The sequence below is a fragment of the Gallus gallus genome, chromosome 4 (assembly GCF_016699485.2).
Source record: "Gallus gallus isolate bGalGal1 chromosome 4, bGalGal1.mat.broiler.GRCg7b, whole genome shotgun sequence".
Lineage (NCBI taxonomy): Eukaryota > Metazoa > Chordata > Aves > Galliformes > Phasianidae > Gallus > Gallus gallus.
Window position 1 is genome coordinate 19394650 of NC_052535.1, and position 15920 is coordinate 19410569.

At 44.6% G+C, this 15920-nt stretch overlaps 1 protein-coding gene across 1 annotated transcript in view; it reads left to right on the forward strand.

Annotated features, from left to right (window-relative positions):
- The first annotated feature begins 340 nt into the window (after positions 1–340).
- Positions 341–15920, forward strand: part of TMEM131L (transmembrane 131 like) — a 70476-nt gene continuing 54896 nt past the window's right edge. Inside the window, exons 1-3 of the mRNA XM_040699677.2 lie at positions 341–493; positions 697–767; positions 7231–7274. Of these exons, the coding sequence (XP_040555611.1) occupies positions 370–493; positions 697–767; positions 7231–7274 (239 nt within the window). The 5' untranslated portion in view covers positions 341–369. The remainder of the gene's footprint in view (positions 494–696; positions 768–7230; positions 7275–15920) is intronic.

Genomic DNA, 15920 nt, shown 5'->3' on the forward strand with positions numbered 1-15920 from the left:
TCTGCTGCCGTGTCCCGATACGGAGTTGCCGTCGGGAGATAGCACTGGGGCGGGCAGCATACCGCAGCGATGGGAGCTCCTCAAGGGAGGCACAGCGCGCTGATTCTGATTTTAGAGAAAGCCCATAAGTTAAAATGTTTCAAACTAATAACGAACGCCGAGAACGCGTTTCACGGCTTCATGGAGGAGGCGGGACGGTCGGCCCCAAGCACTTCGGCGTCCGGACTTAACCTGCCCGCCCCCCGCGCGTCCCACGTGCTCGGCGCGGGCCCAGGGGCGGGGCGCTGCAGCGCTGGGCGGGGCCACCCGAGCGCTGCCCCTCCCGGCACCGCCCCCACCCAGCCGCGGCACGGCGCGGAGCGGCTCGGCATGGCGGGGTTGTGCTACCCGCAGCAGGGTGGCTATTGCCGCGCGGCCGCGGCCATGAATCTCTTGCTGGGTGTCTTCCACGTCCTCCTGCCCTGCTTCCGCCCTGGCGAGGCGCAGGGGCAAGGTGAGCGCGGCGCGGGGTCGGCCGGTGCGGGAGACGACGCTGCGGGCGGGTCCCCGGGGCGGCCGCCGCTGTGGCAGCGCGGGGACACAAAAGAGCCGAGCCGTGCTCCCCTGCCGTGCTCCCCTGCCCTGCTCCCCTGCCCTTCCCTATGCCCCTGGGCCGGGCGCGGCCGGCACATGTGTGCTTTCTCTCTCTGCCCGCAGCCATCGAGCCCATCCCCGGAGTGGTGGAGCTGTGGCAGGCCGAGGAGGGCGAGCTTCTGCTGCCCGCGCAGGTGAGGGGGTCGGGGGGCGGCTGCGGGGTGGCTGCCGGGGCGGGGCGGGGTGGCGGCGGGACCGGACTGTCAGGCGGCGTCCATGTTCCCGGGGGCTGCTTCCCCTGCACGCCTTCCGCCCTTGGCCCTAGTTGGCCGCCTTTTGCTTGCGTGCGCTTTTTCGTTTTGTGAAATATTTTTTTATTTTTTTTTAATTGTAAAGCCTGAACGTGCCTGTCCAAATGTGCCTTTGCGTGGTAAATGCCGAATGTTCACACGGTAATTATGCATGTGTTTGTATTAATCTGTCTGCTCAGGTGAAGCCATTTTCTGCCCTCCCCTAATGACACATCATTTGTGATGTCACTCCCCGGGCCGTGGTGCGTTTTGGTTTTGTTGAGCTCCTTTTGTTGGGTGGTAACAGAATGCATTAGATTTTGCACGGGAAGAAGAGCAAGAATGGTAGAAGCACGGGGCCGGGCCTGGGAGGGAGGAGCAGCGCTGGCAGCGAGGCAGAGCTTCTGGCACCGGGGGCAGTCAGTGGGCAGTCAGAGGGAGCCGGCTGTGCGCTGAGCTCTGCGCTCCCAGGCTGCACGGCAGCAGGCTGGGAGCTGAGAAGCGGTGGTCCTTGGGAACGTCTCCTGTTTGAAGGGATGGCAGAGCAGCTCTTTTCTCTGGAGCCATTACACGGTGCTTGGTGCTCAACCACTGGTAGCCACTAATGTAGGGGAATGCAGCAGAGGTGTCATTTTACACCAGAGCTAGCCGGCATTGGGCGTTGCCTGCTGATGCCTAGCTTTCTGTAGTTAATGTGTTTTGCTGTTCAGTGCCTGCCTGGTGCTACTCAGAAGCATAGATGTGCCTAGATGCTGAGAGGAGGTGCAGTCCCCGTGGCCAGAGGTGCCCGGCAAACCTGCCCCTTGCTTGCTCAAGTCCTCACCTTGGCATTAGGATGTATTGCATGTAGGACCATGCAGTTGTTTATAGTTACTTCTCGTTGCTGAGGAGTGATTACATCACATTTACTTCCCAAAAATATGAGGTCCTCTTGGAAAATACTTTCTTCTTGAGCATCTCAACAGAAATGAGGTCTGGTGTGGCTGCAGCCAAACTGGGTGTGAATGGTTCCTGAGCTTGGTGTCATTCAGTGCACAATCCTGCTGTACCACTGAGGCAGCGAAAAGGCCAAGGCTGACCTTTCGTTGTTGTAGTGGCGGCACTGGGTATGCAGGAAAGCAAACAGATCTAATTCCAGTTGTGACAGAGCAAGAAGGGAAAATCACAGTAGGCTTGCTGAAGTGCAGCACTGGCAGTAAAAGCCAGATGAACCAGTATCTGTGAGCACTAGTGGTGTGAAGGCTGCTTTGCATCGCTTTCTCTTCAGAGCTGGAGGCTCAAGCAGCATCTGCCTAGTGGGAGGCTGCTTGAACAACAGTGACAGGGCCTGGGTTCCTTGTGCAGGTTTTAGGACAAAAACTCAACCTTCCAGGCTCAGTTTTCCTGCTCACATTTCTGTTCCCCTGCAGGCCTTGGCCTAGCACCTCTCAGACTTTTCCACTTGGCAGAAGGAGAGAAGGAGACCTCTCCGTGTCCCTGTAGATGTGGGGATGGACTCCCCAATGAGGAGTAGTGCTGCTGGCCTGCTGTTGCTGTTTGTAGCTGTTCTTTGAGCTCCTGAAGGATAGAGCATTGCTGTTTCAAGGGTCTTGGCTGGTGAAAGTAGTTCTGTGTCATTGCTCGGCTGCCCTCCAGTTAGGTACAGAGCTTGGCAAAAGTGTTAGCAGGGCTCTTCAGACAGCCACTTTACCTGGTAGCGTTTGACTTCCCTTCCCTTGTTGGAGGGATGGTGAAACTCACTGGAGATTTGCTGCTTGCTGATAGCCACTCTCTATGAAACAGATCTGACTTGCTACTCCGAAGAGGCTGCTGTATTCCCGTATTTGTAAGAGCAGGCTTTCCCAGTTAGACACCCCGTGGGTTATTGCCCAACGTCCCTGAACCAGTGTGGTGATGGTGTACTGGGAAGGTAAGGGACTGCTGGGATAAATGGCTTCCTGCTCTTGGGTGAGTAGGGGACCTTGTTTGAAAAGAGGACTCCGCATGTCCTGGGGAAAGGCATTGGGTGCAGGAAATGTCCTGGTTCCTCAACCAAATTCTTCCTCTTCTGTTTTGGAGGAAGGCGGGAGGGAAGCTGTACAACACAGCAGCAAGGACTTCCCCATGCAGAAGGGGAGAACCTTAGGAGGGAGCCATGTATGCTGCCCTCCCAGAGCACCTCCATCCTGCCTGCATGTCCTCAGCACTGAGCAGGATAGAAATGAGCTTGCCTTGTCTGCCTAGGCCTTTGGCCTTTTGTTGGCAGCCTATCAGTGCTGTCTGATGCTTTTCCCTTTCTGTAGTGGCTTTGCATTATTATCTTATTTTCCATGCATCATCAATTGTCTGTGAGCGTTTTTGAGCGTTTCTTGCTGCATGCAGCATTTGAGAATGGCAGTCACATTGTTCAGTCACCCAGTCAGCTGCCAAGTTGCCTGTGCCTGCTTTTGTTTCTAAGGTTGCAAGCAAAATAAAGACATCAAGCTAAAAGGAAAGGGGAAGCATTTCAGTCTTTGTAGCCATCTCACAGAATCACTCTGCCAGCTTGCGCTGCATGTGTGCTCGCTGGAGCACAGCCACTGAGGCCTGCACGCCTCCACCCTCCTCGCTCTACCTTCTGTTTCCTCCTGCCTCCCTCTCATTGTTTGTGGGCCTCCTCCCAGCTTCCCTCCAGTATGTAGTAGCTTCGTGCTTTTTTTTTTTTTTTTGCTTTTTTTTTTTTTTAATTTGTCTTTCCCTCTCCTTGGGATTGTTTCTGTCAGCGTTGGCTTTCTCTGCAGTTTGGCTGCAGAATGGTGGGCTGGTGACTGGCCTGTGGCTGTGGTGCCATGCCTGAGCCTGAGTGATGATGCGGTATGTGAGCCTGTGAGAAGCTAGCATGCTTCCAGCAATCATCTTCCAAGAGTAACGTCTTTGTCCTGGGTTCCCTTCTTGTTTTAAAATGGTGCAGTGTCCCAGCTTGCAGTGCTGCTGATATTCCCCTTGGGCTCAGTTCCACTTTCTCTATAAAGGTGGTGTCAAGCATGGAGTGGTCGCAGAGCTCCTGCCTTTTCTTCCTCCTTTTTCTCAGCCTTCTTCTTATAGGGTGATGACATAAAACATCTCTGGGGTGGCTGGATTTTGGTTTTGCTTCCTGTTAGTTGTTCTTTAATTGCTGAAAAATGTGAAGTTTTGCCTACCCTGACAGCTGGGAGATGAAGGGAAAGTCAGTGGGATTTTGGTGCAGGAAGTATCATGAAGTGAGAAAGCCTTGGTTAGAGCAGTTGTGGTTTTTATTCAGACCCTTTATTTTTGTGTGGATTTGGTTGCTTGTAGCTTGTTAATATTGACTTAAACGCTCAGGAGAAGTCCCTTTGTGTAGGACTTGACACTCAAGCCCTTCTCTGTTTTGCTAAAGAGCGGAGGAAAGAATTTGAAGGGGAGCATAGTGAGGGGGTCAGGCCTTCAGTCTCCATGACCACAAAAAATGAATACTATCTATTATTTATGGTGGGCACCACTGAAAGGAGCTACTGGAGAACTGTGGCAAGATTATCTCCATCAGAAAGTGCTCTGGTAAGTACTTGAAGAATCTGAGGGCAGTGGTGAGCTGCTTAGTTAAATATGGAGAAGGGCATTCAGTAGTTTCTTTGTAGCTCATGAAATCATTAAGGTTGGAAAAGACCACTAAGATAACCAACTCCAACCCCAACCCACTCCCGCCACTGATATTCCACTCCTTAATTCCCAGTGCACTGCATGATGATGTGATGTGAAATACTGATGGAGAACCATAGAACTATGACGCCCTTGAGCCATGTTCCTCAGTGCCATGATTTCATTTTTAAGAGAAATAATGAAGGCTAATTCTGGATCTTATCATGATCAAAAATGACAGTAATTCATCAAAGGGAATATAGATACCAAACATTCCTTTTATTTTTTTCCCCAGTGTCTGTGTCATGTCTGTTTGATGCAGTGGGTTTTCTGCTTTCCTTGGCTGGTGCAAGCAGGACATGAACAAAGTAGTTCATTAGGGGAATGCCTTGAGTACATTTGAATTTATTTGCAGGTCCTTAGGAAGCTACAGTGACTGCTTATTTCAGATTATTGTGATGTTTCAGGTATTGAATTTTTGAGGAAGAGGAAGATGCCCCAATATCTGCTGTATCTTAATTGGTTACAGACATGAGGCAAATAGAGAGCTGCATGGGCTTTTGCTATCAAGGTTCTGCCTAGGACTGTGAGATTTTTTTTTCTCTTTGGCCCATGTAGTAGAGATTTGTCTTCATTTCTTTAATGCTGCTTGGGCTGACGAGGTTAATTTCTCAGCTGGTTTTGAAAGGTAGTGAAGACCTTGATCTAGTGTATGTACCTGTGATACAAGGCACTGTAGTATGTCATTCAGAGTGGCACGTCCTATCAGCTATGCTCAAATTAATACATGGCGTCACCTACTTCAAAGCAGGGTTTGTCTGAAGGCACGCAATTTGTGTGAAAGCCTGAGATAGGCTTGGGGTGGGGGTTATTTCTCTGGGCTGTAAAAAGGCTCTTGCAGTCTCCCAGTTCAGCTGCTGGATGCTGCTGATATGACTTGAGATGGGCTGGCCATGCAGCTTATGCAGGAACTGTCAACTGAGGCTCTCACGCTTTGTGTGACAACAAGAGAGACTCTTTCAGGGCATGAGATAAGCACCTGCCCACACACAGGATGAGGTCTGGAGGGAGGGGGGATTTTATTTTCCTCTCAGGATAGGCTTCTGTAGCCTGCATTTTGGCCTCATGAACTACTCCCTTGTAGTACTTCTTTGGCAGTATTGTAGCTGGGCAAGCCTTGCTTGCTTTGGCAGTTTTGTGTGTTCTTTTTAAAAAATAAAAAATAAATAAAAAATCACATCCTCAGTGTAAGTGTATGTGTAGTCTGTTGTATAGAGAGAAGGGAAGGTAGGATTGTGCTGGAAATGGAGCTTGGCATGTGTGCTTCAAGTCAGGGGTGGTTTTATTTATTTATTTTTCTTGCACAATTGTATTTTCATGCTGTGACTGAACTGCAGGTTGGGAAGATTTTCTTCATCATTGCTTAATAAAATTTGAAGAGTAGTCATTGCTAGGGTAATGATGATTAGGAGCGAATACTATAATGACACTCCCAGGTTTCCAATGCCTGACAGATGTTAAGCCATTAAAAGGGAGAGTTAAGCCATTAAAAATGAGGATAGATGGCCAGCCTGCCATGGGAGAGGTGGGTGAAGAGCCCTCTGGTTTTCCTGAGCATTGTACAGAGGTACTGGAAATGCACTGGGAGCTTGCAAGAACTGGAGAACAGATGGTGCCTCTGTGTCATGCCTTGCTGGAAGAGGCTAGCGGGCAAGATCCTCGAGGCAGAAGGTGTGCTCTTGATTTTAAAGTGGATTATTTTTCCCCCTACTATTCCATTGCTAAAGTTCATACTTGGTGTCTTATGGGACTACCACCTGCTCCTACGGGAGCTGGGAGAGCTGTGCTCAGTGGGCTATCTATCTGTGACCTCCTCTTGAAAATGTTAATCTCCCTAAAATTGTGCCTCGTTTCATCAGCACAGATTGGGTTGCTGTAACGTGTTCCACTTTAAAATACACCTACAGCTATCCTGGAAATTTCAAGCGGTCCAGAACACACTTACCTGCTTGTTTTAAATGGATTTCCTGCAGGAAGCTTATTTAACCAGTACATAAGTTCATTTCTGTAGGCATCTCCAAGTGTTTAGTGGTGAACTGCAAGCTGGCACTGTTTGTTTCCTACATGTCTTGGAAATTACCTTTGTCCAACCACTGAGCTAAGATGCTGTGGTTTCAGCTTCCACTCCCTCCAATTTTTCTGTGTTTTGCTGATGGTTGGTAAGGTTTTTATTTGGGATCTGAATGCCGTCATTGGAACCTTCTGCCTTGTGCTTGCTTTTGGCACTACCGCGTCACCTGAACATTAAGGCATTTTGCATCGTTTTCTCAGATACCGGAAGTGAAGTTTACTGATACGGGGATCGTAATTGGAAGGTAGAAATCACCAATATTGCTGTAGTTTGGGGGTGGTGGATGTTTTGAGATTTAAATTGGTTGTGTGTACAGAATTTTAGAGGGATGCACTTGTATAAGTGGAAAATAAGTCTGTTAAATCAATGTCTGAAAAAATAATGGAATAGCCATGATAACACCACTTATTTGGCAAAATGAGCTGAGACCTCAAATGGAATGACCAGTATCCACATTACTTGGATCACAAAGGAATTGCTGGAGGAGTTTCAGATTTTTCCTTTTTTTTTTCCAGACAAGTCAGAGTAGTCCAACTCCAGCAGAATTAGAAATAGTGCGAATATCTTGTACATGCTGTGGGAATGCTGAGATCCTTACCAAGTGTTCTCTTTCTTTGGTAGGCTGATTCTGAGGAGGATGTGGAAGAGCATCCAGAAGAACAAAGGTAAGCAAAACTCAAAGGAGAGCAAGAGTATTGAAGCTTTTTTCTTTTCTTTTGCTTTCAGAAATACATATTATTTTTAATACTTGTAACTTACTAGTTTATTTTCTAATATTGATATTACTTTGTTAGCAAATACAGAAAGCAGCACACATGAGACTGAAATACCCTCTTGCATCTGTTTCTTTTTATCTCTAAGCTGTGTTAAATTTCATTGGTTTTACACACACACACGCACACACACACACACACACACACGCACACACACACACGCACACACACACACGCACACACACACACGCACACACACACACGCACACACACACACGCACACACACATACACAAATCCCACGCTTATCATTTCTGCTTTATGGTGTATTTTATAATTCATTTCTTTAAACAAGAGGATAATTTTGAGATCCAGAACATGCATACGTAAGTAGTCTTGGAGTGTTAACATGTACCAGGAGGATAAGGAGGACTGAAAGCCAAAGACTACTTATTATGTTGCTGTGGAACAATAAATAGTCCACTTTATTCTTTGGAATCAGATAAATAATAAAGGTGTTAAGAAACATGGTCTTCAGCTTTGCTGTTACTGCTAGTACCAGGCCTCCTCTATTTCAAGGTGTTGAGTAAATAGTGTTGCAGATTATTTCGTTTTTTGAATGCACATTTTGTTTCCCTTGAGTGTCCAGATTAAAATGGTTGGACATCTACCAGTGAAACACTTACTTCCTTTGGTATGTGTTAATGTGGGTACAGCTTTCTGTGCCATACCAGTCATGAAGATCACAGGACTTAAAATAAACATCTAATGCCACTGTGTTCTGATGGCTGCAGTTAGCCAGAAACGCTTTTCTCGTTTATCTCCTGTTTTTGCCCTTAGCTGGGGTTTGAGCACAAATAGCTCTGATAAAACACAAATGCTTCTGAGATTTGGCAGCGGGGGTATACACAGGGATGGCAACGATTGACCAGTTCTGTGTTGGAGTGCTTCTTTGCAGAGCTTTTTTCCCTCTTCCTGCCTTATCAGGAGCCTTCTCTTCTGAACCCAGGATCAACATGGGCTCTTGTGGCCTGTTTGTGTGGGGATGACAAAATGACGTAAAAAGAAGGTGGGAGTGTTACTGTGGCTTCTAACAGGTGATGCTGACAGTTTGTGCTTACTTAACCCAGTTCGTATCTGCACAAGGGAAAAAGAATCATTTTTTTTTCTCCTCTTTGAGAAAAGGAGGGTGGGTGAACTGTTGAAAGCTGGCATTTTCCCTGCATAAATACAGAACCTTCTGTCTTTCTGCCGGGGATTAGTATGGTTTTGATGTATAATTTTTACTACATGCCTAAACATGCTCTCTTTCTTGAGATGTCGTCAGAAGACAACAACCTCAAATGCTGTGCTTAAGGTGGTTACTGAGAAATAGGAAAGAATGATTTGACTTTCTGTCATTCAGTCATTCAGACTCTCTAGTAATTACTCATTTCCAAAAATTATCTTGTTTTATGGAAATACAGCTTCTAAGATTCACTGTTACATGGATGGAAGCATTCTTCTATTGTCATACTCAAATGCTTCAGGAAACTTGACTAAACACGTACGGTGTAAACACCGATCTATGCCTATAATGAAGGAATATTATGGAGAAGACCTAGCAAAGATCTGTTGGAAGGACTTGCTAGGTTCTTTCCAGATTAACTTTGATTCCCTTGATTTATGTCACAGTGTGCTGAAGTCATGGGGATTTCCTCTTCTTATAGCAGCAGAACCTGAGTACTCACAGAATCTCTCATCTTGTTGTCTGCCAGCATGCCCTAGGGATGTCAGCTAAAGATGCTGCAGTCCCCAGAGCACTTGAAACAAAGGATCTGGAAACAGCAGTGTGAATGGAAGTTAATGGAAACAGAGAATTCAAAGTTTTCCCCAGAGCTGAAGAAAGCAGAATGTTCAGCGTTTTGGGGCATGAATGAGAAGGTCTCTTCCCAAAACACTGTTTTATTCACTTTTTAGTTCTAGGCTAATGGTCTCTTTTGGGAGCTTGTTAACCTACTTTAAAATGATAAAACATTAACAGGCTGTTGGCTGACTTCCTGCCTGTGTGCATCATGTGATCTTCTGTTTGGGGTGGTCTTCCTTTGCTGCTGTTTTTGTGTGATTGCACTAGAGGAATGGATGTTGTCACATCATTTATGCCTTGATTAAATAGAGAAGTTTGTGTGGAAGTGACAAGCTGTTGTCAAAATAGCAGTTTTTGCAAAGAGCTGTTTCAGAGATTAATTGGAAGTGGTTGTTTTGGAGGTCTGTAGGTTTGCAGTTGCCCTGAGTGAGAAGAGGGTAATTAGCAACTCCTTGATATCCAGTCTACAATTCCCAACGTTTGGATTGCTTGGATGCTACCATACTACCATTGCTTGGTTGCTTTCCACCGCTTTCTGTCTCCTTGGATCCGACTCTGCAGTAAGAAATACCGGGCCACAGATACTTGCCTTGCTGGATGTACTGCTTCAAGCCACAGTCTTTGACAAACTTAGTCATGCTCATCTGGTTTAGCCTGTTAAAAGAAAACTTCATGTTTCCTTAAGTTTTTTCTTACATTTGAAAGTCATTGGTGAAAAGATGCCTTCTGGAAGAATATCTTCGGCTCAAAATACTAGAAGAATGTCGGTCATAGGCGCTGATAGAAAAGACTCTTTTCCCCTGTGCTGGGGAACAGCACAGCTGGAAGTAACAGGATTTGAAGATATAAGTGCTTTCTTTATTACACTTATGCTAAAGCAGAATAAGTCAAAAGGCACAGATAAAGGTACAGTACTGTTCAGTGATGTGCACAGGTGATTAATTTGAATTGTCTAGCTTTCCTCTTCAAGGAAACAGACAGACACTGAGCTACCAAAAGAAAAAGGAGTTTCCCATAGGTAGGATATTCTTCATCTGTGGTTTTGAGGATATAGAGAATTGAGTTTCCAAACTGAGATGGTAAATAACACCTGCAGTAGTCCAAATAAAGTTCCACTCAGTAAAACAAGCCAAGCTGTTGTGTGCACCTAATATGCACCATCCACCTCGGGTGGGTTCTTGATACTGGAACGCTTCAGCTGCCAGAGTTGCTGCAGGCATTCAGCACTTTCACCTCTCCTGATCATGCAGTGGGATATCTCCTTCTCTCACAGGTACTTAGGTACTTAGATTGCTCCTGCAGGTACTTAGGAGGTGAAAGTACAATGCTTTGTCTGGGAACTAGCATACTTCATGTTGCACATTTCTGTGTAGCAGTTTCTCGCTGATGACAATTTCATCCCTTCTGTGGTCCAGAAGATGAGTCTAGTACTACTATCTGTTAAGTCACTTTGGAAATTTAAAAACTTACCCAGATGACTCATCCCGGCACCCGTGACTTGGTGCCGTAATTTGACAGCCTAGTTCTTGGAAAGTAATGGCATGGAGCTAGTATAAAGCTTGTGTGCCAGAAATTTGGCTTTGGTGCTCAAGTCAGGAAAAGAAGGATTAAAAATAGTTTAGGATCAACTTGATTTTTTTTTTTATACTGAAAAGAATGGAGATTGATTATTTATTTATTTATTGTATCAAAACAAATTATAGAATCATGGAATCATAGAATTGCTCAGGTTGGGAAAGACCTTCCAGGTCATCAAGTCCAATCAAAATTCAGAAAAGCATGGGGGAAAAACTAGTGTCTAAATATAAACAAAGTACTGTTTTATGCGGTGTTTGCTTATTAAGCATTTTTACTAAGGTCAAAGTTCAGAAAGTTACTAAAATGAAGGGCTGGAAAGTCACCTGGGAATGTTGAAGTATGATGTTTAAATAGTTTGAAAGGAACCATCCCAAAACAGTGTTTTCAACCAAAGCATCAGTCCGGTACCACTAACGATTTAGATTCCTGTTTGATTTACCGTTTCCCTCAAGCCAAGTATTTGAAAAAAATGTTATGGGCTTTTCCTGGAATATACGCTTGATCTTAACTTGTCATACTGGAAACTGTTTAATTGTTTAAGGCTTTTCTTTGCACTTCATAAAATAAAACATTTACGCAGTATGCACTGAATGGGTAATTTCATTGAATTATACAAAAAAAAAACCACTTTGATATTGGTTTATTTTTCTTTTTAATTGATATGTTGCTTTTGTTGTGTCCTACTTACAACTTCTCCAAATCACCAGGGGACCTGTCATCTTAAGCTTTAAGCATGAAGAAATGAATGTTATGTAACTATTAGAAGTGGAAGTGGGAAACATATGCCTACCTGTTATCTTTGCGTTCCTCATAGCGAACACGGGATCCTGTGAAGCTATAATAACAAATTAAAAACAAAACAAAAAAAAACTCACTGAAGAAAATTGTTGGAAGGTCAACAAAGTTAAGGAATCTCTTGTAGATGAAGAAGAAACAAATGGTTTTGGAAGGAACTATTGGCATTACTCCTACTCTCCTAGGTTTCTGTCAGGCATGGCTGGGGTGGCATGCTGAATTCCTGCTTCTTTAATCTCTTTATCTCCATTTTGTAAGTTGTAATTCCTTCACTGATGAACTTTGCATTGTATGCTGCTAGGGACCGCTCTGCTCCTCGTGTGTGTTGCTCCTTCCAAAACATGGGTTCTTTTGCAGTTGTTGCTTGTCTGCTGATATGGGGAGTGAAAGACATGCTTCCCCCCTACTAAATGTGTCAGCTATCTTGTTTATTTCAACCCTTTCTGAAATGACAGCAGCAGCCCAAGGCAGCTGCAGTGCTTCAGGCCAGACCAGGAAGCTCCTGCTCTGACTGCTGGGAGCTGGAGTTTTTGCAGAAACTGTACTAGTGGATATATGCTAAAGGAAACTCTCTCCCATGTAATGACTCAATCAAAACACAGAAATACTGTGCTTCGCATTGTGGAATCCTGTCTTTTTCTTCTTTTAGCTTCCTCCTCGTTTCCTCTTCTTGTTTTGTCTCTCCCATGGATCTTTTTCATACTTACGGCATCGTTTCTTTCTTTTCTTGCTTCCTGTACAGGCCTGGAATGGTTGTAGTTCCAAGCCCATGTGGAAAGAGAAGGAGGCTGCCTTGCACTCTCTGCTGTCCATGTGCTGTCCCCTGTCTTGGGCAGCTCTACAAGTCAGATCAGAAGACAACTCTGGTTTCAGAGCACTTCTTTGCCTTAGTTTTTGCCAGACTAACATTGGCCTGCCATCATTCTGGTTTTTTTTTTTCTGCAGCCTCCCCCTTCTGCCCCCTTTCTTTCACGCTGCCCACTGCTGAACACAATGCTGAAGGTGTGTGTGCATGCCCAGGCCTTGTTATATACCATTTAATTTATTTTAGGCTTTTGCTAAGCCGTACATAGCCTGGACTTTGGGATGGAGTTTGCCCCAGATGCATGCTCTTTAGAGCTCAACCAGGCCTTATCTGAGCACATAGAACAAGGGTGCCAAGCCTCCTGCTCCATTATTGTTGCTGAAGGTGGGAGGAGCGGTGGCATGGGCTGGTAGCACAGTTGTGCCTAAAAATGTGGGAGCTGTATGTTTGGCATACAGCCCCCCGCTGCTGGTGCTCCCCAGCGCTGCTGGGAAACTGAGCTGCCTTCTGCTTCAGCACCTTCTGCCTTCTCACAGAGAGGACAGGAGGGTACTGTGTGTGTGTGTGTGTGAGAGAGAGAGAGAGAGAGAGAGGGGGGGGGGAGAGAGAGGAAAAAAAGTGAAAGCAAACAGCTGCTGTAGCACATTTGTTATTGTCATAATCATCATAATATCAGTGTCACCTTAGCCAATGTGTATTACTTCTGTATTGTAAGTAGTTCAGAGTAAGAACTCTCCTCTTACACTTTTACTTTTGTATTTTAATACACTAATGATGATTTCACGTGCACATTAATCTCAAGATAATCCTTCTGATTTGTGGACAGCAGGACACAACATACTTAGCTTTGTATTTATAAGTTTATCATTACTCAATTAGTTTTATTTCCCTAATAGTTGCTGTTTAGTTCTCTGTTTTTTATGAGGGCTTTATTCTTAGTAATTGTAATCACACTATTATGCAATTAAAAGGTAGGCATCTGAAATAATGGACCATTGTCAGCAGTCTCAAATGGGCACCCTATAATTATTTGGAGTTTTAGTTTTCCTGCTGTTACAGCTTGTTTGGGGATTTGCAGCATCCACTTTTGAATCATAAGCACAAGTGTGTTGGCTTGATTTCTCTAAACTGACTATAAAGTTACCTGGAATATCTCTGTGGCATGGTAAAGTGTTGCAGGCAATGCTGATACCTTCCTCTCATCTTCCTAGGCAGTCAGAGGCAGAACAACCCTAGCTTCTAGCACCTCACCTATTTTAATTTGTTGAGGAAATGTGCCCCGGGAAAGCAGAATTCCCACCCTGGATGCATGTTTTTGTGGCGTGACTTGTAGGAAGTTGGGTGAAGGACCCTTCTTGGTAATTTTGGTGTTCACCGTGCCAATGTAGGTAGAAACACAGTCAGAAAATCAAAGCAAATAGCTCGTTTATGCCACTTTCAGTTCAATCTTGCTTATAAATTGAGATCCAAAGGGATGTAGAAATAAGGCTGCTTTTTTTTTTTTTTTTTTTTGGTCTTGATAAATTATAGAAAGTGCAGTGGAAATACAATTAGGTAATGACAGCTTGGCGCAGTGGCTCTTTTATTTTTTGGGGTATACAAAACAGACCTTGTTTTCTGGAGAACAACTGGGCCTTATGTAAGTTTTATACAAAACAGTTTCTCAATCAGAACCAATCACTGTGAAATTTTACCCTCAGAATTGTGAAGGAAAATTAGAGAGAATGGAATAGTGTTCCCCAAGAGGATGGTGGGAGATAGCCCTCTGGTCTTCTTTGTGAACTTTCTGGTCTTTGTGAACTTGTTGGCTTCTGGTCTGGTACGTGGTATCTGCTGCAGTACCTGCTGAACAGTAGTTGGCAGTTCACCATCTCACCCACGTGGAAATCCACAGACATCAAATTTAAGAAATTTCAAGTCCAGAATAATGGGTGTTGTTATTATGCTAAAAGCCAACTTTTGCAGTAAAGCTTTGTGAAAGCATGTGAAGAAGCGGTAAAGCCTTGGAAATAGAAAGGAGCAAGTTAAAATAGCATACAATGTTCATCGCACTTTCAACAGCAAAGTTTCTTGTCTGTGATTCATGGTTTTCTTGGGATATGTTTAGAAGCTGAACTTTCTGACATAGTATTTCTGTTCGGTGTTTGTTCACAACAGCATACTGCTTCAGTGAACATGAGAAATGCAGAAAACAGCTCACTGCTTTTTAAGCCTAAATTGTTCAGAAACTGTTCTTTCAGGCTGTGGGATGGTGACTCTCACAGTAATGTAGATGAGCCTTTGTTATAAGTTACCTCAATTCATTTGCAGTCCTAAAATTTGAAGCTGACCTGGTCCCTGCAGAGGCTTGTACATCAGTGGAATGATAACTTCACCAACTTTAGACAGACTAGGATGACTCAGAAACCTGAATGACATACGTAAAAAAGAAGAAAGTGAACCCTTGTCAACACTGATCTGACATTCTTATGTATATTATCAGCATTTCTTTTTTTGTAGGTAAATCCTTTTCCCCTCCCACTACTGTAATGTTTCTCTCTGGGAACTAGTAATTTTCTTTGCGAGAATGAAGGATAGTCTCTTTTTCATGTATCTCAGCAACCTTGTCTCAATAATAGAAAGTTACCTTTGAACTGAAATGGGTAGGCAGTCTCAGCTCTACAAAGTGGACAAAACAGAGTAATAGGTAAGCAGTTCATGTTCTGCTTATTTTATTCTCTGCTACTTTCTGCCTTGTTGGTAGCACATGTATATTTATTTCCTGAGTGAGACTTTCCTAGCTGTTTTTTAACCATGTGTGGATGCTTATACACAAGCTAGTGGAAAGTTAATAATCTTATCTATTTTACTGTTCTTTATTCCTCTTTATGCCTTTTGAATGTTGTTGTGTTTCTGCGTGCAGTTCCTCTCCTGATTTACTAGGGGTCTTCTCCCTCTTGCCAGAGGCTCCAAAGTGGGGTTGTTCTTAATAGTCTCAGACTTCCAGTAGCTTTAGAGACCAGTTTTGAGTCATTTCAAACATCTGTGATCAACTCCTGCAAAGTTATTTCAAAGCTGACATTGTTTGGCAAGCAGTGGATCTAAATGGTAATACTTCAAAGAATTTAAGTTTGTTGGTGTGCTGAGGTCTTGACCTTACTTGTGAAGCTGCTTCAGTTTTTTCTGCAGTTTCTGATTATCAGAATTAAGTCAAGAAATGGCCACTTGGCATCCTGCTTCCCTTGGTGCTCTGGCCTCTGTGAGCACCTTTGAAGAGTCCCTCCATGGGCAGCGCATGGGCTTGGGGGGGATTGGGCAACTCCATATAGTGCTCAAGCTGTAGGTGCTTGTTTCTTATTAGTGAGAACAGAAATGGGTTTGGCTGTTGTGTCAAAGCAAAGTTAGACCATATGCATATTAGCATATGGGCTTGAATGCTTCCCTTGGTGTTTAGGACACAGGTCCTTGTTTGCCTGAGCAGCGAGTTAGGAATACCCTTGGAACAAAGAGGGACTTTGAAGACTTATTTAACTCTGAGCCAGTAGTCTGTGCAATGTGCTTAGCACTGGAGAGAGGAAAAAACAGATGTGTGCTTG